This window comes from Salvelinus namaycush, chromosome 31 (genome assembly GCF_016432855.1).
Source record: "Salvelinus namaycush isolate Seneca chromosome 31, SaNama_1.0, whole genome shotgun sequence".
NCBI classification, from domain to species: Eukaryota; Metazoa; Chordata; class Actinopteri; order Salmoniformes; family Salmonidae; genus Salvelinus; species Salvelinus namaycush.
In genome coordinates, this window is record NC_052337.1 from 33,449,935 (window position 1) to 33,472,233 (window position 22,299).

Here is a 22,299-nt window from a genome sequence, read left to right on the forward strand (position 1 = left end):
GCAAAATGGAGTCGTGATCTGATTTGCTGAAAGGAGGGCGGGGGAGTGCCTTGTAGTAGTGGTCTAGTGTTTTTCCTAAGCGAGTACTACAGTCAATTTGTTGATAGAACTTCGGTAGCATTTTCCTCAAATTTGCTTTGTTAAAATCCCCAGCTACAATAAATGCGGCCTCAGGATATGTGGTTGCCAGTTTGCATAAAGTCCAGTGTAGTTCCTTGAGGGCAGTTGTGGTATCGGCTTGAGGGGGAATATACATGGCTGTAACTATAACCGAAGTGAATTCTCTTGGGAGGTAATACGGTCGGCATTTGATTGTGAGTTATTCTAAGTGGGGTGAACAAAAGGACTTGAGTTTTTGTATGTTATCACAATCACACAATGAGTAGTTAATCATGAAACATACACCCCCGCCTTTCTTCTTCCCGGAGAGTTCTTAATTCCTGTCTGCGTGAATAACTGAGAACCCAGCTGGCTGTATGGACGGGGACCGTATATCCAAAGAGAGCCATGATTCCATGAAACAGAGTATGCTACAGTCCCTGATGTCTCTCTGGAAGGAGATCCTCGCCCTGAGCTTGTCTACTTTACTGTCCAGAGACTGAGTAATATACTCAGACATTTTTGCAAATGTATATAAAAAGAAAATGAAATACTATGTTGACAGAAGTATTCAGACCCTTTACTCAGTACCTTTGGCAGCGATTACAGCCTTGAGTTTTCTTGGGTATGACACTACAAGCTTGGCACACCTGTATTTGGGGAGTTTCTCCCATTCTTCTCTGTAGATCCTCTCAAGCTCTGTCAGGTTGGATGAGGAGTGTCACTGCACAGCTATTTTCAGGTCTCTCCAGAGATGTTCGATAGGGTTCAAGTCCTGGCTCTGGCTGGGCCACTCAAGGACATTCAGAGACTTGTCCTGAAGCCACTCCTGTGTTGTCTTGGCTGTGTGCTTAGGGTCGTTGTCCTGTTGGAAGGTGAACCGTCGCCCTAGTCTGAGGTCCTGAGCGCTCTGGAGCAGGTTTTCAACAAGGATCTCTCTGTACTTTGCTACGTCCATCTTTCCCTCGATCCTGACTAGTCTTCGAGTCCCTGCCGCTGAACAAGATCCCCACAGCAGGATGCTGCCTCTACCATGCTTCACCGTAGGGACGGTGCCAGGTTTCCTCCAGACGTGACGGTTGGTATTCAGGCCAAAGAGTTCAATCCTGGTTTAATCAGACCAGAGAATCTTGTTTCCCATTGACTTAGAGTCCTTTAGGTGCCTATTGAAAAACTCCAAGCGGGCTGACATGCGCCTTCTACTGAGGAGTGCCATAAAGGCCTGATTGGTGGAGTGCTGGAGAGATGGTCGTCGTGTTTCTGGAAAGTTCTCCCATCTCCACAGAGGAACTCTGGAGCTCTGTCAGAGTGACCATCGGGTTCTTGGTCACCTCCCTGTCCAAGGCCCTTCTCTCCCGATTGCCCAGTTTGGCCGAGCGGCCAACTCTAGGAAACTCTTGGTGGTTCCAAACTTCTTCCATTTAAGAATGATGGAGGCCACTGTGTTCTTGGGGACCTTCAAGGCTGCAACAATTCCTTAGACCTCATGGCTTGGTTTCTGCTCTGACATGCACTGTCAATTGTGGGTTTTTATATTTGTGCCTGTCCAAATCATGTCCAATCAATTGAATTTACCACAGGTGGACTCCAATCAAGTTGTAAAACATCTCAAAGATGATCAATGGAAACAGGATGCACCTGAGCTAAATTTTCGAGTCTCATAACAAAGGGTCTGAATACTTATGTAAATAAGGTTTTTCTGTTTTTTATTTGTAACACATTTGCAAAAATGTTTAAGAACCTGTTTTTTCTTTGTCATTTTGGTGTATTGTGTGTAGATTGGTGAGGGAAAACATTAATTTAATCAATTTTAGAATACGGCTGTAATGTAACAAAATTTGGAAAAAGTAAAGTGGTCTGAATACTTTCCCGAATGCACTGTATATCCAGGTATCTCTGCCCTGGCACTTAATCCCATTACATTACACATAAGTCATTGAATAAAAGTGTCTTCTGTAGGGGATGAGATTTGTTAAGAGCCGTGACGCATGGTCTGAATCATAACAAGCATTGCTTGTGGTATGGTTTTGGAAACATAAGGACCTTATCTTTAATATCAGAGAGAAATACTTTTCAAAAAACAAAAGGTTGTTGATACACACCTTTTAATAGGGCTAGGGTTCCCACAAGGCCATATTTCCATGTTACAGCGCTTGTTTACGGAAAACAGACAGAAGACCATGGACTACCTGTACTAGTTAGCCATCTTTGTCTCCGAACACCTGTGTGTAAACGGAAGACCGATGACACAAACCTGTTGTCACTGAAAAATACTGTAGGCTGCAACTGTATACAGTACAGTAAGTGTGTATTTTGCATTTGTGAAATGATTGATGTGATATGAAAGTAGAGGGATGTATGTTGCTAGTACCATTCCCGCAATTGAACATCGATAAACCTTTAGATTGTGAATTTGGCTGTTTTGGCTTCCAGAGCCAATTCGCCCTTTAAACAGAACATGTAAGGTCCTTGGACTAAGATGAGTAATGTTATGCTACTTTAGTCCAATATTGGGCATACTTGCCTTAAAATGCTTAAGCAGACTGGAACTGTGACAACAAAAAAGTAATGGTAAACGGCCTGAGTGGGACATCGTCATTGATCCACCATCTTTGATTTTGCTTTAGGACCTAGGCAGAAAGTAAGATGAGAAGCGAGAGGGTTTGCTCAGCCTAAAATCTGTCCAGGATAATAAAACCAAGAAGTGAGGATTTTTTTATGGAAGTCAATGAGTGTAGAATTTGGTCAACAAAAAATGTAATTCCTAATTTGCTACGTGAGTCTTATTTGATCGAATAGAAGTTGTATGCATACCTCACAAGGCATGCCACAAAAGGTCTCTTCACAGTCCCCAAATCCAGAACAGACTATGGGAGGCACACAGTACTACATAGAGCAATTACACGGAACTCTATTCCACATCAAGTAGCTCATGCCAGCAGTAAAATTAGATTTTAAAAAATAATTAAAAAACACCATATGGGACAGTGGGGACTGTGAAGCAACACAAACATTGGCACAGACACATGCATACACACACGATAACATACGCACTATACATACACATGGATTTAGTACTGTATAAATGTTGTGCTGGTGGAGTAGGGGTAATGTATTGTATTGTAATGTTTTTTAAATTGTATAAACTGCCTTAATTTTGCTTGACCCCAGGAAGAGTAGCTGCTGCCGGGGATCCATAATAAATACAAATGGTTAGGTTGTTAAGACGCACGTGGCATTCCGGCAATAAATAAATAAAAACGACTATATTGGTGTTGTGCCACTTGTTGACAAGCAAAACTGCCCTCTCATTTGCTAGAATGGTCCCGCCTGATCTTGCCTGCCTTCTATCTTTGAGGACATGTATTTCCATCGTTAGAGCGGTCATTCGACTATCTCTAGATTTTCTTTCACCAAGTTGATGATTCACCGAGTTCTTCTCCACGGCCCACTTTGATTGGCCACAGGTAGGCCTACATGTTCACTTGAACCTAGTATGGTGTTTGAAACGGTGGCATGACCGAAACTGGATACAGTTTGTGAAGTTGCTAGTTACATTTTATTTGTAGCAATAGTAGAGTAGCATTGCAGCAAAATTGATTATAGCCTACATGTAAACGACAAGGAAGAGGAGCTTTCACCGCTGAGAGGGCAATGGTGATTTCTGACTGGTAGAGTAGACGTAGCCTATCACGTCAATCCTACCTGAATTCATTGCAAATGTTTCAAACCAACTGCACAAGGTAAGTTTGTTTCGTGACTAACGTTAGATAGACAAAAGTATCACTTTTGCAGGATTATAATCCAATTCGCAGTGGTAGTCTATAACATTGAGTTAGTTCATAGCCAAGGAACTCAAACCTCAGCCTCTGAGGTCGAGAATACATAGTCACTGAATATGGCCCATAGACAATGCAGTCATGCAACATTCAACTAACCTTTACTTGCCGGTACTTTCTTCAGAAAGCTGCGGTGTATTATTCACATCTGTCTCCAATTGCAGGTGGAACGCCCAAAAAAAGAAAATATCCAGGAAAATCTTAAATCCACTTTTTGTATTAAGTGAGATGCGTCTTGCATGTGTGTAGATCTTTGTTTGGGTCGCGTGGCAGCGGCGTTGTCACTTAAAACTGAATAGTTGATGGAACGTGAAATGTCTCCTAACTAAAATGTATCCTCACTCTGTGCAAAAATTGCTTTTAATATCTTTCTGATGAATATTACCTGATTATTAGGTTTCTACCTGCAACTAGAACAGGAGTTTATAAGACAATGCGGACTTCCGAATCGAGATTTAATAAAGTATCGCCAAGTAGTCTGTAAGAATGGCAAAACATTTGCTGATTAGGCAAATCCTTAAACAGCACCATCATATCAATGGCTATTCGCAAGCTTTAACATGTAATGTTGGGTATAGTTTATTGGCTAGTTAGTATACATTGTTTTTTGTTTCACAATGAACTTTCAGAAAAACTGAAACCAGAAAAAGACACAATTATGTGTATTGTGTTGCTCAGTTGCAACACCAGGGTTGTGGGTTCGATTCCAACGGGGGACCAGTATGCTAATGTATGCGCTCACTACTGTAAGTTACACTGGATAAAATCGTCTGCTAAATTGCCCTTGTCTGGCATATTAGAAAATAAAGGACAACATGTGTGTAACACTGAGTAAGTAATGACCCCATCTGTAGCGTTTCAGTTCTGAAGTTCATGTTAGTAAAGTGGGACAAGTTTAGTGCATTAAGAATGGGCTTTAAAGGGATACTTCGGGATTTTGGCAATGAGGCCCTTTCTTTACTTCCCCAGAGTCAGATGAACTTGTGGATACTAGCATTTTAAAATACTTTCTTAACTCTATTTCTGTCAGATATCAGATGCGTGCCTATGCCTCACCTCAAGACAAGGCTATCCAATAAAATAGGTCAAGTACGAGAAATGTGGATATTATGGAGACCTCAAACTCATTTAGCATTTCAGAAGAAAACCCCTCATAGCATTTCAGGATAAGGCTATACATGATCACCTTCGCTTTTCCAAATGATTGCATGATGGATTGTACAAATGCTAAAGCATACCCATGATTATACACATCGGGCAAGTAGGTCAGAGAAGACCTTTTGACAACTTAAACAGTGATATTATACGGCAGACAACCAAATACATGTGATGGTTGGCTGAACAAGAGTAACTTGGGGGTTGATCTATCAGCTGATGAAATTGATGCAATGTTTGCTCTGGCCATGCACTTAGCCTACGGTTGCTTAATGTTTCACATGCAAATTCGGCAATAAAGATACTGTATACATTTCACAAGAGAATGTGTATTCTGTCAAACATTGTTTGAAGCAACTGGACGAATGACAACTTTCTGGTATCTTTGTTTTTCCCCTCAGTCTATTCAGCCTCTTTCCTCACAAGTCCACCATGCCGATTGAATTGGCCATGCCGCTCTACCTGTCAAACGACGACTTCTGCTACACGAGGTCCCCGGAATCACTACAACCACTACGACCCTGTCTGAAGCCCTGCCTGCGGTTCAAACCCTCTGCCCCTCCTATGCAGACTGAACCAGATTTGCTTCATGAGAAGAATGGGAAACCTAAAAGGCGAGTGTCCTTCGCTGACCACAAGGGCCTGGCCCTCACCAAGGTGAAGTTCTTTTCTCATTTTGACACTATTGACATCCCGCTCAACATCACAGACCTGTTCAGCTCTTCGCTCAAGTTACCATATGAGGAGGACAGACTGGTAATGGGCTTCACCCAGCCCTCCTCTGATTATCTGCTGTTCCGTCAGCGTCTGGAGACTGAGCTTGTCTGCCTAGAGCACTGCATGCTGAAAGAGAAGGCACTGTCTGGAACCGTGAAGGTCAAAAACCTGTCCTTTGAGAAGTCTGTCAAGGTGCGTGTAACCTTTGACACTTGGAAAAGCTACATGGACTTGGAGTGCCAGTACTTGAAGGACAACTACACAGGCTCGAACTATGACACCTTCGCCTTCGAGGTTTCCCTTCCAGCTGAGCTGAGGCCGCACAAGCACATAGAGTTTGCCATCTGCTATGAAGTCAATGGCCAGACATACTGGGACGGTAACCAGGGCCGAAACTACAGGATCATCTGGTCTGCTTTGAAGATGGACGGCCAGGGCAGCTTCAGCAGTAACCAGCAGAGACACTCGTTTGATCTTGGAATTCAATTCGACTTCTATGGAAGTCCCAGATGCTCCCATGGGATGTTCCCAGAGTGGCCAAGTTATGCAGGATATGAGGATATTAGACCTTACTACTGAAAAGCCGTCATCCTTAGAGTAAAATGTTTTTTTTGTTCAGAGAAAGTGCTGTTCCCGAAAATGAGTGATTTTTCAGGCCAGGCCCGTCCAGCCATGCTCGGGGGAACAAAAGCAATAAGAAAAATGTATACATTTTGGGATGGGGGTTGTATACTCTGTGGATTATTAGAATATTCAGATGTGACATTTACTGATTGCATAGCAGGTTTAATTAACAGGCATATCCCAGTGTAGATGTTGACTGAACCAAGAGAAAAACATAATTCATATCTAGCTTTTGTACTTGATCTACAGTGGGTTCTGGAATTATTGGATCCCTTGATAAAGATTAGTAAAAAACAAACAATTCAAACTGGTCTCTATTCTATGGTCAAAAAATGTAGAAATTATTATATTTTATACTAATACAATTGCTGAGACAAAGATTTTGTTAAACAAGTAATTTTAAAAAATCTCAAAGATGAGGTCAAAATGATTGGACCCCATGTTTTCAATAAGCCAGCACCCTTCCTGTGCGAGGATAATGACAATTGATCCTTTTTCAAAAATGTTTTATTAGATTGGAGAATATGTTGGAAGGGATCTTAGTTATTGTCTTGCTGGAAGATTCACTTGCGGCCAAGTTTCAGCCTCCTGGCAGAGGCAACCAGGTTTTTGGCTAAAATGTCCCGGTCATGGGTAAATTTCATGATGCCATTGACCTTAACAAGGGCGCCAGGACCGAAATAGCCTCATAACATCAAAGATGCACCACTATATTTTACAGTAGGGATTAGGTATTTTCTGCATATGCCATGTTCTTTGAAGGCTAAACCCATCATTGGTGTACATGGTCAAAGAGCTCTATTTTCATGTCATATGACCATAGCACCGCCTGAAGTTTGCTAAACGGCAATGGCACTTGGATTGGAACCGGTGCTATTGTCATAAGACATGAAAATAGTGGTCTTTGGCCACGCACACCAATGGTGGATTTAGCTTTGGAAAGAACGATGTGCATGCAGAAAATACCTCATCCCTACTGTGAATTGTGTCGTTATCCTCAAAAAGGGAGGGTGCTGGACTATTGAAAACAGAGGATCCAATCATTTTGGCCCTTTATCTTTTTGAGGTTGTTTAACAAGTAATAGATAAAATATACAATTCATGCAATATAGCTCAGTATTTATTTTATACAGTGTATTTTGCCCATCTTTGTCAAGTGATCCAGTAATTCTGGACCCCACTGTATGTGTTGGGATAAGCCATTGTTGACTCAACAGGAAATTACACTAACTGGTAAAACTATGTACACTGTTATGTGTGATGCAGGTCAAAATAATTGGAAGAGCAATGTTTATGATGAAACTTTCAATGATTTTTAACAAATAGATTCGGAATCAAAATGTCTATGTACTTTCACATCACATTTCTTGTACTGAGTTCTTTAAGTTGATTTATGTTAAGTGATATGACTTCAGAATAGACAGGTGTTTTTAAGTCTCTTCAGGATTTGCACCATGTTTGTACTGAGCTCATTCTGGTATGTGGGTGTTTGAGTTCAAATACTTTAATTTTTAAAGGGGTGGGAATGGCAGGAATTTACTTGACGGGAACCTTAGAAATACACATTTCTGTCTGCTCCTGATGATGATTTAAAATGTTTTACAGTGTTCACTATGCTGCTCTATGTAAATAAGAGTCATTGGATATGTTTTTAAAGGAACAAGTATGAAGGATGGATTTTTGTATGTCAGAATTAAATATGTTTTGCAAGAATATTACATTTTTTGTTTATTTAAACTCCTGATTGAAACCTTCAGTACAGAGGTGGTATTATTACTGTGGGTGATATGAAACGAGCCTTTTGATGGCAATTCAGTGAATGATAGGAGAGCTAACCAAAGGTTTGTTTGACTTATCAATCTCATGACCTCGTCACTATGAACTATGATACTCAAACAGATGTCTATAGAAGTGACTGATGAAGCCTGTTCAACGCATAGCAACCTGTACAAAGGTCTGCCAGCTGAACTATATTCAGCAAGACCCTTAGACACCATTCACCAAGCCATACATTAACAGATAAGACTGTTTACTGTGGAGTTCACTACTATATCAAACACACTAAAAACAAAAATGAAGTGAGTGAGGGGGAAGAAATCTTTCTTGATCACTAAGAACAATTTGCTGCCTTTATAAAGGGTCTTATAAGAGGTGGCAATTTTAGCATGTAAATCTTGGTGGGGCAAACAAAAAATAAGGGATTTGAAATGATTTATACTTTAACCTCTACTTTTGATACTTAAGTATATTTTAGCAATTACATTTACTTTGAGACTTTCTCAAGTAGTATTTTGCTGGGTGACTTTCCCTTTTACTTGAGTAACTTTCTATTAAGGTATCTATACTTTTACTCAAGTATGACAATTGGGTACTTTATCCATCACTGACAAACGGTGCCCACAAACTGTTAGGGCCTACATAAAGCTTTCCCAACTGCAGAGTACCAACATGCCTTACCACTGCTACACCTGGCAATCAGCGGAGCCTTGTGTGGAAGCGAAACAGTTCATTCAGCCTCATTTACTGCCTTAGAAAAAAAATCATGGCTGACTTGCTTAAACAAATGTGTTTTCTACTGACAATTGAGATGTACAAAATATGGCATAAGGGGACGACAAGCGGAAAAGAGGCAAATACGTAATTTTAAGAAATGAATGAGCGAGCTAGGTTGGAGGTAGCCATAACTATTTGTTCACCACTTTTGAAATGTAGAGTGACAAAATTCAGAACATGGGCCATTCTTACAGTGTTCTGTAAGACCAAGTCAGAACCGTAGCATAGATAATGGGGGCATATAAGCAGACAATGAAAGCTCTTACAATATTCAATGATTACATTTCTCTAAAACTTGAACCCGATCGAACATGTCTGGAGAGACCTGAAAATAGCTGTGCAGCTACGCTCCCAATCCAACCTGATGGAGCTTGAGAGGATCTGCAGAGAAGAATGGGAGAAACTCCCTAAATACAGGTGTGCCAAGCTTGTAGCATCATACCCAAGAAGATTCGAGGCTGTAATCGCTGCCAAAGGTGCTTAAACAAAGTACTGGCTAAAGGTTCTGAATACTTACACTACCGTTCAAAAGTTTGGGCTCACTTCGAAATGTTCTTGTTTTTGTAAGAAAAGCTTTTTTTTTTTTGTCCATTTAAAATAGCATCAAATTGAGCAGAAATAGTGAAGACATTGTTAATGTTGTAAATTTCTATTGTAGCTGCATAGAAAAAGCCATATCTCAGACTGGCCAATAAAAAGAAAAGATTAAGATGGGCAAAAGAACCCAGACACTGGACAGAGGAACTCTGCCTAGAAGGCCAGCATCCCGGAGTCGCCTCTTCACTGTTGACGTAGACTGGGGTTTTGCGGGTACTATTTAATGAAGCTGCCAGTTGAGGACTTGTGAGGCGTCTGTTTCTCAAACTAGACACTCTAATGTACTTGTCCTCTTGCTCAGTTGTGCACCGGGGCCTCCCACTCCTCTTTCTATTCTGGTTAGAGCCAGTTTACGTTGTTCTGTGAAGGGAGTAATACACAGATCTAGTACACAGATCTCGTACACAGCTTTGCACGATATCTTCAATTTGCTTTTCTTTCAAAAACAAGGACATTTCTAAGTGTATGTAAATGTGATATTTCCATTTTTAATTTTGTATACATTTGCAAACATAAAAAAAAATGTTTTTTGCTTTGTCATTATGGGGTGTTGTGTGTACATTGAGGAAGAAAAAAAACGATTTAATACATTTTAGAATAAGGCTGTAATGTACCAAAATGTGGGAAAAGTCAAGGGGTCTGAATACTTTCCGAATACACTGTATGTACAGTACCAGTCAAACGTTTGGACACACCTACTCATTCAAGGGTTTATTATTTTTTACTATTTTCTACATTGTAAAATAATAGTGAAGACATCAAAACTATTAAATAACACATATGGAATCATGTAGTAACCAAAAAAGTGTTAAACAAATCAAAATATATTTTAGATTATTCAAAGTAGCCACCCTTTGCCTTGATGACAGCTTTGCACACTCTTTGCTTTCTCTCAACCAGCTTCATGAGGTAGTCACTTGGAATGCATTTCAATTAACAGGTGTGCCTTGTTAAAAGTTCATTTTTAATGCGTTTGAGCCAATCAGTTGTGTTGTGAGAAGGTTGAGGTAGTATACAGAAGATAGCCCTATATGGTAAAAGACCAAGTCCATATTATGACAAGAATGAGTAGTTGTGTCCAAACCTTTGACTAGTACTGTATGTGGAACAATCTCTTACAATTATGTTTAGTTATTCATTTAATTTGAGAATAATTCACATCCCACTGTTAAATCAACTTTCCATGCACAGTGTAAGCACCAGTATTCCTGCCTGAGTTGTGCTGTGACCAATGTACTGTAGCTTCACCATTATTGTATACTGAAGAACAATATCAACGCAACATACAACAATTTCAAAGATTTTACTGAGTTACAGTTCATTTAAGGAAATCAGTCAATTGAAGTAAATTCATTAAACCCTAATCTATGGATTTCACATGACTGGGAATACAGATATGCATTTGTTGGTCACAGATACCAACAAAAAAAGAGGTAGGGGTGTGGATCAGAAAACCAGTCTATCTGGTGTGACCACCATTTGCCTCATGCATTGCGACACATTTCCATAGCATAGAGTTGATCAGGCTGTTGATTGTGGCCTGTGGAATGTTGTCCCACTCCTCTTCAATGGCTGTGCGAAGTTACTGGATATTGGCAGGAACTTGAACACGCTGTCGTACACGTCAACCCAGAGCATCCCAAACATGCTCAATGGATGACATGTCTGGTGAGTATGCAGGCCATGGAAGAACTCGGGTATTTTCAGCTTCCAGAAAATGTGTACAGAACCTTCCGACATGGGGCTGTGCATTATCATGCTGAAACATGAGTTGATGACAGCAGATGAATGGCACGACAATGGGTCTCAGGATCTCGTCACGGTATCTCAGCGCATTCAAATTGCCATCTGTAAAATTAAATTGTGTTCATTGACTAGTTTATGCCTGCCCATACCATAATCCCACAACCACCATGGGGCACTTTGTTCACAACGTTGACATCAGAAAATCTCTGGCTCACACAATGCCATACATGTGGTCTGCGGTTGTGAGGCCGGTTGGACGTACTGCCAAATTCTCTAAAATTATGTTGGGTATGGTATGGTAGAGAAATTAACATTCAATTCTCTGGTAACAGCTCTGGTGGACATTCCTGCAGTCAGCATGCAAATTGCTCATCCCTCAAAACTTGAGACATTGTGTTGTGTGACAAAACTGCACATTTTAGAGCTGCACCTGTGTAATGATCATCCTGTTTAATCAGCTTCTTGATATGCCACACCTGTCAGGTGGATGGATTATCTTGGCAAAGGGATGTAAACAAATTTGTTTACAACATTTGAGAGAAATAAGCTTTTTGTGCTTGTGGAAAATGTCTAGGATATTTTATTTCAGCTCATTAAACATGGGACCAACACTTTATATTTTGCGTTTATATTTTTGTTTCGTAAATTAGATTGGTTGCTTATTACTTTCTAGTGCCTCCTTGCTTAGATTCAACTAAAAAGAGGAGTCTGGTAGTCGATTTACTGGTGTAATGGTCTTCCATGTCAGCAAGTGGCGCTAATGTATTTTAGGCGTCAAGTTTAACCGGAACTGCAACCGGAGATTACGTTTGATTGTTTATATTTTCCCACAATTTTACGTTTTAGCTTGCTTGCCAGCTAGCTATCCAAATGTATATGTAAAATGTGTATTGTCTGAATAAGGTTGGAAAGATATGAATAAAGGGAAGTGTCTAATATGATGTAACGTTAACGTTGTTCCGCGACAAACTTCGGATAAATATTTTTTTTAAGCGCTGACCACTGGCACGGACACGCGGGAAGAACGCGCGGAAACAGGACATGACATGACAGGAGGATTGTTTGCTACAAGAGACATCTACCAGTTAGCTAGCAAGTAGCACGCAAACATTTTATTTCCAGTCAACATACTTGGATTAGTTGGTTGAGACAATCCTATCCCTCAATAATGGAGGAATACAAGGAGAATATTCAAGACAAGGGTGACAATGTGAAATTGTCTTCTAAACCCGAGGAAGATGACAAGGTGAATAACTTACTGTACAGCTAATGTTAACTCTGCTACAGTAGGAATAACAGCCAGGTGATGTTTTAAACGAGTTACCTACTTGTGAGACTAACGCTATATTCCTTTCTCTATTTCAAGTCTTGCAACAAGGTGTGTAGTAACATTGGTGAACCTGTCCCTCAAGTATCTTCTACTCGTGGCGAGTTCAGTGATCCTGTTTACAAAGAGATTGCTCTTGCAAATGGACAGATCAACCGCATGAACAAGGATGAGCTTCGGTCTAAACTGGCAGAGTGTAAGCTTGACACAAGGTATGTAGGAACACTTGTTTCAGCAGGAGATTGTTACAAACGTAATCCATTGGGGTTCAGGATTTCTACGTTAGGAAATCCCAGAGCTGCTTGACATGTCACTGGAAAAAGATCTGTATCACTGAACATGATCCCAAGTGTGTCTCTCTCTCTTTCACTGTGTGTAGAGGTGTGAAGGATGTGATGAAGAAGCGGTTGAAGAACTACTACAAGAAGCAGAAGCTGTCTTTGATGCAGTCTGTGACAGAGGGTGGACCAACTGATGCCTACTACGACTTCATCTGTGTGGTGGACTTTGAGGCAACGTGTGAACAGGACAACCCCCTTGACTTCACGCATGAAATCATTGAGTTCCCAATGGTCCTGTTCAACACCCACACTTTAGACATTGTGAGTAAGTGAGGAGGGGACATTGTTAGAATCAATGCTTTGTAAGGCTTGTGTGTACTATCAGATGTATGGCCCTTTTGAGTTCACATTATTAGTTGATGCAAATAATACAACTTAAACACACACACACAAATGTTTTGTTATCATGAATGACACTGGATTTCATTGTAGGAGGACAGCTTTCAGGAATATGTCAGGCCAGAAGTCAACACACAGCTGTCAGAGTTCTGCATAAAGTTGACAGGGATAACACAGGTGAGACACCAGACAGATGTTGTCTAAACCAATTTTGAAGGACTAGAATACTATGATCCACAATACTTCACACATTGTAATGTTAATATAAGAGTTTTCTAACTGTGCTTTTTTTGGTCCAGAAAATGGTGGATGAAGCAGACACATTCCCCAATGTTCTTAAGCGGGTGGTGCTTTGGCTTCAGGAGAAAGAGCTTGGCACAAAATACAAATATGCCATTCTTACAGATGGGTACGTACGTGTTGTCAGAGGGTACTAACACTGCTTTTGTGTATCAATGATAACTAGCGAGATATTACATGTTCTCATTAGTACAACTATGTGCTTTGTTATTTCCACAGATCTTGGGACATGAGCAAGTTCATGAACACCCAGTGCCGTTTAAGTCGGCTCAGATATCCACAGTTTGCAAAGAAGTGGATCAACATCAAGAAATTCTACGGAAACTTCTATAAGGTTGTGATAATAAAATTATCAGAAATATCTCTCTAAATGTAGAGACATGTTAGACACGATCTGTTGAGTAGAACAATAGAACTAGAATCCTCACTTTCTTTTTCACAGGTCCCTCGTACCCAGACCAAGCTGAGCAGCATGCTAGAGAAGCTGGGACTTCAATACGAGGGCCGCCCTCACTCTGGCCTGGATGACTCGCGCAACATTGCTCGCATTGCGCTGCGCATGCTGCAGGACGGCTGCCAACTGCGCATCAACGAGCGCATGCACGAAGGACAGCTGCGGACTGTGCCCAGCTCTGCCCCCGTGGAAGGAGCCCCACCCCCACATACTCCTCGCAGCAGAGACTAGCCCCCCACCTCGACTTCAGCTCCACATCCCCTGGCTCTGACTTCCACATTGGGGCCTTCAAGCAGGCATCCCGTGTCTGTTTTACTCCCATGACTTGAAAATAATACATAGCATTTTTCCCACTCAATCTGAGTCTACTTTTTGTCCCAAATTGTGGGACTCTGGATAGTTTTTTAATTTTATTAGTAGTGCCACTTACCACAATAAAAATGTTGTTTCTGCCTTTTGACTACTTCTGTAGATTTCCACAGTAGCACTCAGACATTGTTTGCTACGAGTTTCTTTAAAGAATAATTGTTATTTCGCTGGGCTTTTGTATTTCATATTGTCTGAAAACAAAACAACCTTGCTGACCCTCAAATGTACTGTGTCTGTTAGAGGCCTGGCTTCAGTTTTTTATTTTTATTTTACAGAGCATGGCCTTTGTACTTATTTAACTTGGGTCCACTCTAAAACAGGTTCAAGAAAATTGAGGATATGTTTGGTGTAAGCAATGCACAAACTCGTGGGCTAAGAATGTATGAGCTAATGTCTTAAACTATTTCTCGTTTAATACTAATAAATATTTCCTTTGTTTTAGCTTGTTTTCTTTACTTTCTGGGGGGACGAATATTTTAAATGTTTTAAAATTTTGTGGGAAAAATACCCAATTGTCATACTTGAGTAAAAGTAAAGATACCTTTTTAATAGAAAATTACTCAAGTGAAAGTCACCCAGTAAAATACTACTTGAGTATTTTGTGAATTTTGTGACACTTCTGTGAAATCAAACTGTCCACTGAGGAAGCAACACTGATTGACAATAAATTTCACATGCTGTTGTGCAAATGGAATAGACAACAGGTGGAAATTATAGGCAATTAGCAAGACACCCCCAATAAAGGAGTGGTTCTGCAGGTGGTGACCACAGACCACTTCTCAGTTCCTATGCTTCCTGGCTGATGTTTTGGTCACTTTTGAATGCTGGCAGTGCTTTCACTCTAGTGGTAGCATGAGACGGAGTCTACAACCCACACAAGTGGCTCAGGTAGTGCAGCTCATCCAGGATGGCACATCAATGCGAGCTGTGGCAAGAAGGTTTGCTGTGTCTGTCAGCGTAGTGTCCAGAGCATGGAGGCGCTACCAGGAGACAGACCAGTACATCAGGAGACGTGGAGGAGGCCGTAGGAAGGCAACAACCCAGCAGCAGGACCGCTACCTCCGCCTTTGTGCAAGGAGGAGCAGGAGGAGCACTGCCAGAGCCCTGCAAAATGACCTCCAGCAGGCCACAAATGTGCATGTGTCTGCTCAAACGGTCAGAAACAGACTCCATGAGGGTGGTATGAGGGCCCGACGTCCACAGGTGGGGGTTATGCTTACAGCCCAACATCGTGCAGGACGTTTGGCATTTGCCAGAGAACACCAAGATTGGCAAATTCGCCACTGGCGCCCTGTGCTCTTCACAGATGAAAGCAGGTTCACACTGAGCACATGTGACAGACGTGACAGATTCTGGAGATGCCGTGGAGAACGTTCTGCTGCCTGCAACATCCTCCAGCATGACCGGTTTGGCGGTGGGTCAGTCATGGTGTGGGGTGGCATTTCTTTGTGGGGCCGCACAGCCCTCCATGTGCTCGCCAGAGGTAGCCTGACTGCCATTAGGTACCGAGATGAGATCCTCAGACCCCTTGTGAGACCATATGCTGGTGCGGTTGGCCCTGGGTTCCTCCTAATGCAAGACAATGCTAGACCTCATGTGGCTGGAGTGTGTCAGCAGTTCCTGCAAGAGGAAGGCATTGATGCTATGGACTGGCCCACCCGTTCCCCAGACCTGAATCCAATTGAGCACATCTGGGACATCATGTCTCGCTCCATCCACCAACGCCACGTTGCACCACAGACTGTCCAGGAGTTGGCGGATGCTTTAGTCCAGGTCTGGGAGGAGATCCCTCAGGAGACCATCCGCCACCTCATCAGGAGCATGCCCAGGCGTTGTAGGGAGGTCATACAGGCACGTGGAGGCCACACACACTACTGAGCCTCATTTTGACTTGTTTTAAGGACATTACATCAAAGTTGGATCAGCCTGTAGTGTGGTTTTCCACTTTCATTTTGAGTGTGACTCCAAATCCAGACCTCCATGGGTTGATAAATTTGATTTCCATTGATAATTTTTGTGTGATTTTGTTGTCAGCACATTCAACTATGTAAAGAAAAAAAGTATTTAATAAGAATATTTCATTCATTCAGATCTAGGATGTGTTATTTTAGTGTTCCCTTTATTTTTTTGAGCAGTGTATAAATAGTAAAGTACAGATACTCCCAAAACTAATGCTGTACTTTAAAGTATTTTTACTTAAGTACTTTACACCACTGGTCCTTAACATGTATCGTTTATCTGCGTTTTTTAATCAGTTTGAACTTCATGGACTCATGACTGTTCAATGTACAGTTCCAATGCCAAAAGAGGGAGAAGGATAATTGCAATACAAACTAGCATCGCATTTGCATAAAATATAATTTACAAATGGTACATCTAACATTCCTAACATTTCTGTGCTTCATGGTATCGGTTTCACGAGAAAAGCATTATGCCCTTTTTATGTTATGTACAAATCCAATCAAATTTCAACTTTGGGCTCCCGAGTGGTGCAGCGGTCTAAGGCACGAGCATGTGTTCTTAACTGACTTGCCTAGTTTAAATAAAGGTAAAATAAAAATGTCTAATTTCAACACATAATCCAATGTGATATGGTGACGTAATGGTTTTACCAAACCCCGTGCATTCACATCATATCCGTTAGATGGAGACAAATCACATGTAACTCACGGTACAAAGAACACGCAGTTTCCCGTCAACGTATACCAAGAGAAAGTGGTACAGTGTTTTGTATTTGCCCCCAATGAGACATCAAATCAAATGTTATTTATCACATGCGCCAAATACAACTGGTGTAGACTTTAAAGTGAAATGCTTGCTTACGAACCTTTCCTTACGATGCCTAGAACTCATTACATCATGTACGTTTCAGTGTCTGCTACTAAAAAATACCTTTGGAAGGGGGACATTAAATATGGTGCTTGATAAAAATAACATTCCAGAAACTTAATTCTGTACTATTTGGTCTGTATTTCTTATAAGCATTTTATATCCCATCTATGACCAGAATAATTATGTGGAAAATGAGCTCAATATAGAATCATTAATTCAACTTTTTCAACTCATCAGTTGGTGGGGAAAATATATCTAAATAAAATGGAAAACAGTTGTCTTCTCTGGATTAAACATACATATTCCTTTATTTATTATTATCAATTTTCTTTCCAAGCAATAATAATAGCTTTTCCTCATCATGGTCAATAGAATAAATAACTTAACGAAGAAGGTGTGCTCAAAAGCTGACGCAGTGTGTTCTAGGCGTTGGTGCTCTTTCCACACGTCCCTGAGCAGGAAGGACTGCAGTTCACGAGAGAACACGGGCAGAGAGAGTAGCAACTAGCGAGACAAAAGGAGTGACCGTTCCCGTTGTTTGATTTCATGAATTGTTTGTTTGAATAAGGGACGCGATTGGATGCTACGATACCAGATAATGCGATGGAGGGGCCAGCCGAAACGCATGGGTTTTAAAATAGACTTGAAATTGCGGTAGGTTTCCCTTTTCATTGTGTGGTTCGCCGCCGTAGATAAAAGATGCGTGAAGCGCTGCTGCCCAGGTCCAATCGTCTTGATAGGATTGAAAAGCATGTTTCCTTGCTCCTACTCGAAATGGAGTTGTCGTTTTCCCCGTTGTTTGTATTGTTGATGATAAGAACAATAAACGATGAAACAAGCACCTAGACCGCCATGCGACCAGGATAACAAGGAGGGGTCGGTCTGCAAAGCCATGGAGGACAAGGAGAACAATCTCAAAACGGCTACGCTGTGGAGAGATGCTGCTGTCCGCTCTAGGAAGCTGCGAAGCAACCTGCGTCAGCTCACTATCTGCTCCAAAGACAGGGAGAGGATAATTCTACCTGAAAATATAAGCGAGATAGAGGTGCTCAATCTGGGCAATAACTCGCTGCACGAGCTACCAGAAGGATTGGGGGCTACCCTCACAAACCTGCGTATCCTTATCCTCCGCAGGAACAAATTTGTCACAGTTCCTTTTGTGGTGTTTGAACTAGGTCAACTTGTGGAGCTGGACATGAGCCACAACTGCTTGAGCCACTTCTCTGAGGATATAGGCCTGCTGAAGGGGCTGAAAAAGCTCTGCATCAGTCACAACAAGATCCAGTACCTGCCGTCACAGATTGGGGCACTGCAGTGCTTGGAGGAGCTGGACATAAGCTTCAATGACATACGTGATTTCCCCAGGTCCTTCTCACAGCTCAAGAGGCTCCGTACTCTGGATGCCGACCACAACAACCTGGACCAGTGTCCCCCGGAGATTCTTGCCTTCAGTGACCTGGAGGAGCTCGACTGCTCTGGGAATACGTTTGCGTGTCTACCAGGGGACATCATGAAGCTGCAGTTCATCAAGATCCTGTGGCTCAGCAGCATTCACATCTCCTCATTACCTGACACCTTCTGTCAGCTGCACAACCTGGAGAGCCTGATGCTGGACAGTAATAACCTCTCGGCTCTGCCTCGTTCCTTTGGCAACCTGCAGAGACTTAAAATGGTCAATCTTTCATCTAATGAGTTTGAGGAGTTTCCCCAGGTTATCCTGAACATCACAGGACTAGACGAGCTTTACCTGAGCAGAAATCAACTGTCTTTTGTCCCAGATGAGATAGGCCAGTTGCATAGGCTGGCAAACCTCTGGTTGGACAATAATAAGATTACTTATCTGCCTGACTCTATTGTGGAGCTAGAGAGATTGGAAGAGCTTGTTTTACAGGGTAATCAAATAGCCATACTTCCAGATAACTTTGGAAAACTCTCCAAGGTAAACATTTGGAAGGTGAAGGATAACCCCCTCATCCAGCCTCCCTATGAGGTCTGTATGAAAGGAATCCCCTACATCGCTGCCTATCAAAAGGAACTCGCACATTCCCAGCTCGCTGTGAAGCCCAGATTAAAACTGGTCCTGATGGGAATGAAAAATGCTGGGAAAACACGGCTCAGACAGAGTGTGGTGAGTGAGCAGCAGGATGCCAACTCTGCTCAGGCTAACAAAGGGATTGATGTGACTAACTGGGTAGCGGACGCTGATCGCAGTCTTACATTTTTAGTGTATGACCTGTCAGGGAAGCCAAATTATGACCTCATCAAACCGTTTTTTCTCTCACCCGGTGCTCTGTATATCCTTGTTGTGAATCTGAAAACGTACTCACCCAAGAGCTTTTACGCCCACGTGGGGTACTTCCTCCACCTCCTCAGTGCCAAAGTGCCCCACGCTGTGGTCTGCATGGTGGGCACACATACAGACCTGTGTGGAGACATGGAGGTGGAGGAGAAGAGCCTGGATATTCACAGACAGATTGCCCTGCAGGAGAAGTGGGACAGCCATTGCCTGCGGACCCTCGCCCACCAGGTGGACCAGGCCCTGGAACAGGGCTACAACATCCGCACCTCCAGCCCTCACATCCTCTTCTACGGCGTCACAGACAAGAACCTGAGGCGGAAGAAAGCCCAGCTGCAGTACATGCTGAACCACAGGCTGCAGCTCCTGTCCCCTGTCCTGTGTGTCAGCTGCACGGAGAGCCAGAGGAACATCCAGAGGCTGAGGGAGAAGCTCATGTCAGTGGCTGACCACAGGGATATCTTCCCCAACCTCCACCGCGTGCTGCCCAAGTCCTGGCAGATGCTGGAGGAGCTGCACTTTAAGCCCCAGGACCTGTGGCTCTCGTGGTGGGACTCGGCCCGCTTGGGCCTCCAGGCAGGACTCACAGAGGACCGCCTGCAGAGTGCCCTGTCCTACCTGCACGAGAGCGGGAAGCTACTCTACTTCGAGGACAGTCTGACACTAAAAGAGTACGTCTTCCACAACCTGCCACGCTTCATCGCCATCCTCAATGTCTTCTTCCAGAGTGATGAGTCCACGCTGCTGGAGAGGCTACTGTCAGATGGGGAGAGGGGGGACAAAAGGAGGGCCAGTGTGGTTATGGAGGGGGAGAAGGAAGAGGACCTCCGGGCTACCCATCTACAGCACCATGTGGAGGGCTTCCTCAGCCACGGCCTCCTGCCTTCCAACGTCATCCGGCTGCTCCTGAGACCTCTCATCCAGACCCAACAGGACCTCCACCTCATCATGGAGCTGCTGGAGAAGATGGGGGTCTGCTACTGCATCAACAAGCCCCGCAGCAAGCCTCTGAACGGGGCCACCGTCTGGTACAAGTTCCCCAGCTATGTCAGCAATGAGGAGCCCCATGCCGAGGCCTGGGTGAACGGGAGCTCAGTGGCTGCTAGTCCGTTCTTCTCTGTGGAGCAGCTGAAGATTGAATACAGCTTCCCCTTTCTCTTCCCACCTGGACTGTTTGCACGCTACAGTGTGCAGATCAACAGCCATGTGGTTCAGAGATCAGATGGGCGGCACCAGATATTTGCCTACCGTGGTAAAGTGCCTGTGGTAGTCAGCTACCGTCCGGCTCAGGGCAGACAGCAGTCCGAGACACTGTCCATAGCCAGCCATGCCTCCCTGCCAAATATCTGGACTGCTTGGCAAGCTATAACACCACTGGTTGAGGAGCTGAATGTCCTTCTGCAGGAGTGGCCCGGGCTCTACTACACTGTTCATGTTCTGTGTTCCAAGTGCCTCAAGAGAGGGTCACCCAACCCACACACCTTCCCAGGTAAATATGCTTTCCCCTCTCTCTGACTCTTTGATTCTCTGTCCCTCTCTTTCTCGATCACGTCCCTCTCTTTCTCTATCGAGTCCCTTGTCAAGCCTCCTAGAAGTAGGCACATTTTCATTGGCACCCTTCTAATTTAGCAAAGATGTGTAAAGGACTTTAGTTTACATTGCCCCACCCTAATTTTCATTATTTTAATGACAATATTGAGGGTTATATGTGGTGAGAGCAACTGGAAGTGTAAAATTATACTCAAGTATATCAGTTACCAGTGGTTTAGAATCATCATGGCATTATGGAAATATCTCATGGAGGGGACATCTGATACAGGTGTTTTTCATGACATACTCCTCTCCTGGGATTCATTTGAATGGATGAAAGAGAATAATGAACTGCTAATAACAACAGATTTGAGTCAGCATCACACCGTGGAATTACCCAACAGTAATATGTTCTGACCTATTATGAATGTGTCTAACAATCTTTGGAGGTTTGAGTGAGAAAGTGAAAGCTGTTCTGTACACTCATTCACTGCTCTTGTGCTATAGTCAATCAAAATAGGGGTTTATTGCTGTGTTTGTGTGAGGATGACTCATTAGGTTTAAGTTCAGTCAGTCAGTGGGGGATGGAGGCTACACAAAGGCTACAGTGCCGTTGTAGGTGACATTAGCTCAGCTAAAAGAGGGAGGAAGAGCTCCGTGGGCTCAAGCCCCACCTCTGATACACAAATTGACCTCGGAGTTGTCTATTCTCGGCCTCTGGCTGAGTTCATGGACAAGTTCTGACGTAGTGTAGACTGACGGTTGCCATGGCAACACACTGCCTTTATTGTCTTGGAATGTGACTATAGTAGATGGATCATACAGCGCGAGCAAGCCCAATGTCGGCTCTTTTGTTATGATGCACAATGCCATCCAGACATCAGTAGACCAGTGCAAGCTCATATGGTGAAATCAGTAAAGGTCTCCCTTCATGCATTCAGTGGGAAGAAGTGTAGGCCTACAGTACATTGTCTCGTTACTGCTGCTAGTATGAGATTGATTTTGTTGTGATGTCATTATATTACCACCTCGAGTGCACTCTTTTGTATGAGAATAGAGCGCCTACTCATTTTCCAGCTCCTATGAATGACAGAAAATCTGCCAGACTGATATCTTTCCCTTTTTTTAAATAGTGCTTTTAAATGGGCCTTTTCATACTGCAGATCTTGTTTGTATCTTCT

General features: G+C 42.8%; 3 protein-coding genes across 4 annotated transcripts in view; all 3 read left to right on the forward strand.

Annotated features, from left to right (window-relative positions):
* Positions 1–3,449: 3,449 nt before the first annotated feature.
* On the forward strand, positions 3,450–8,149 carry LOC120025791 (protein phosphatase 1 regulatory subunit 3B-like). 2 transcript variants are annotated; one of them, XM_038970443.1, is made up of 2 exons: positions 3,450–3,566; positions 5,495–8,149. In XM_038970443.1, the coding sequence occupies exon 2, from the start codon at positions 5,526–5,528 to the stop codon at positions 6,387–6,389; it is 864 nt and encodes a 287-aa protein (XP_038826371.1). In that variant the 5' UTR covers positions 3,450–3,566; positions 5,495–5,525; the 3' UTR covers positions 6,390–8,149. The 2 variants fall into 2 exon arrangements, with proteins under 2 accessions (XP_038826371.1, XP_038826370.1); XM_038970442.1 differs by lacking the exon at positions 3,450–3,566 and adding an exon at positions 3,574–3,842.
* A 4,009-nt stretch (positions 8,150–12,158) lies between these two features.
* Positions 12,159–14,542, forward strand: LOC120025852 (3'-5' exoribonuclease 1-like). Its single transcript, XM_038970554.1, has 7 exons — positions 12,159–12,576; positions 12,697–12,869; positions 13,037–13,259; positions 13,431–13,514; positions 13,637–13,746; positions 13,857–13,971; positions 14,080–14,542. Exons 1-7 carry the CDS (start codon positions 12,499–12,501, stop codon positions 14,320–14,322), a joined length of 1,026 nt encoding a protein of 341 aa, XP_038826482.1. The 5' UTR covers positions 12,159–12,498; the 3' UTR covers positions 14,323–14,542.
* A 3,218-nt stretch (positions 14,543–17,760) lies between these two features.
* mfhas1 (malignant fibrous histiocytoma amplified sequence 1) overlaps positions 17,761–22,299 on the forward strand; it is a 36,396-nt gene continuing 31,857 nt past the window's right edge. The window contains exon 1 of the mRNA XM_038970562.1: positions 17,761–21,077. Within this exon, the coding sequence (XP_038826490.1) occupies positions 18,122–21,077 (2,956 nt within the window). The 5' untranslated portion in view covers positions 17,761–18,121. The remainder of the gene's footprint in view (positions 21,078–22,299) is intronic.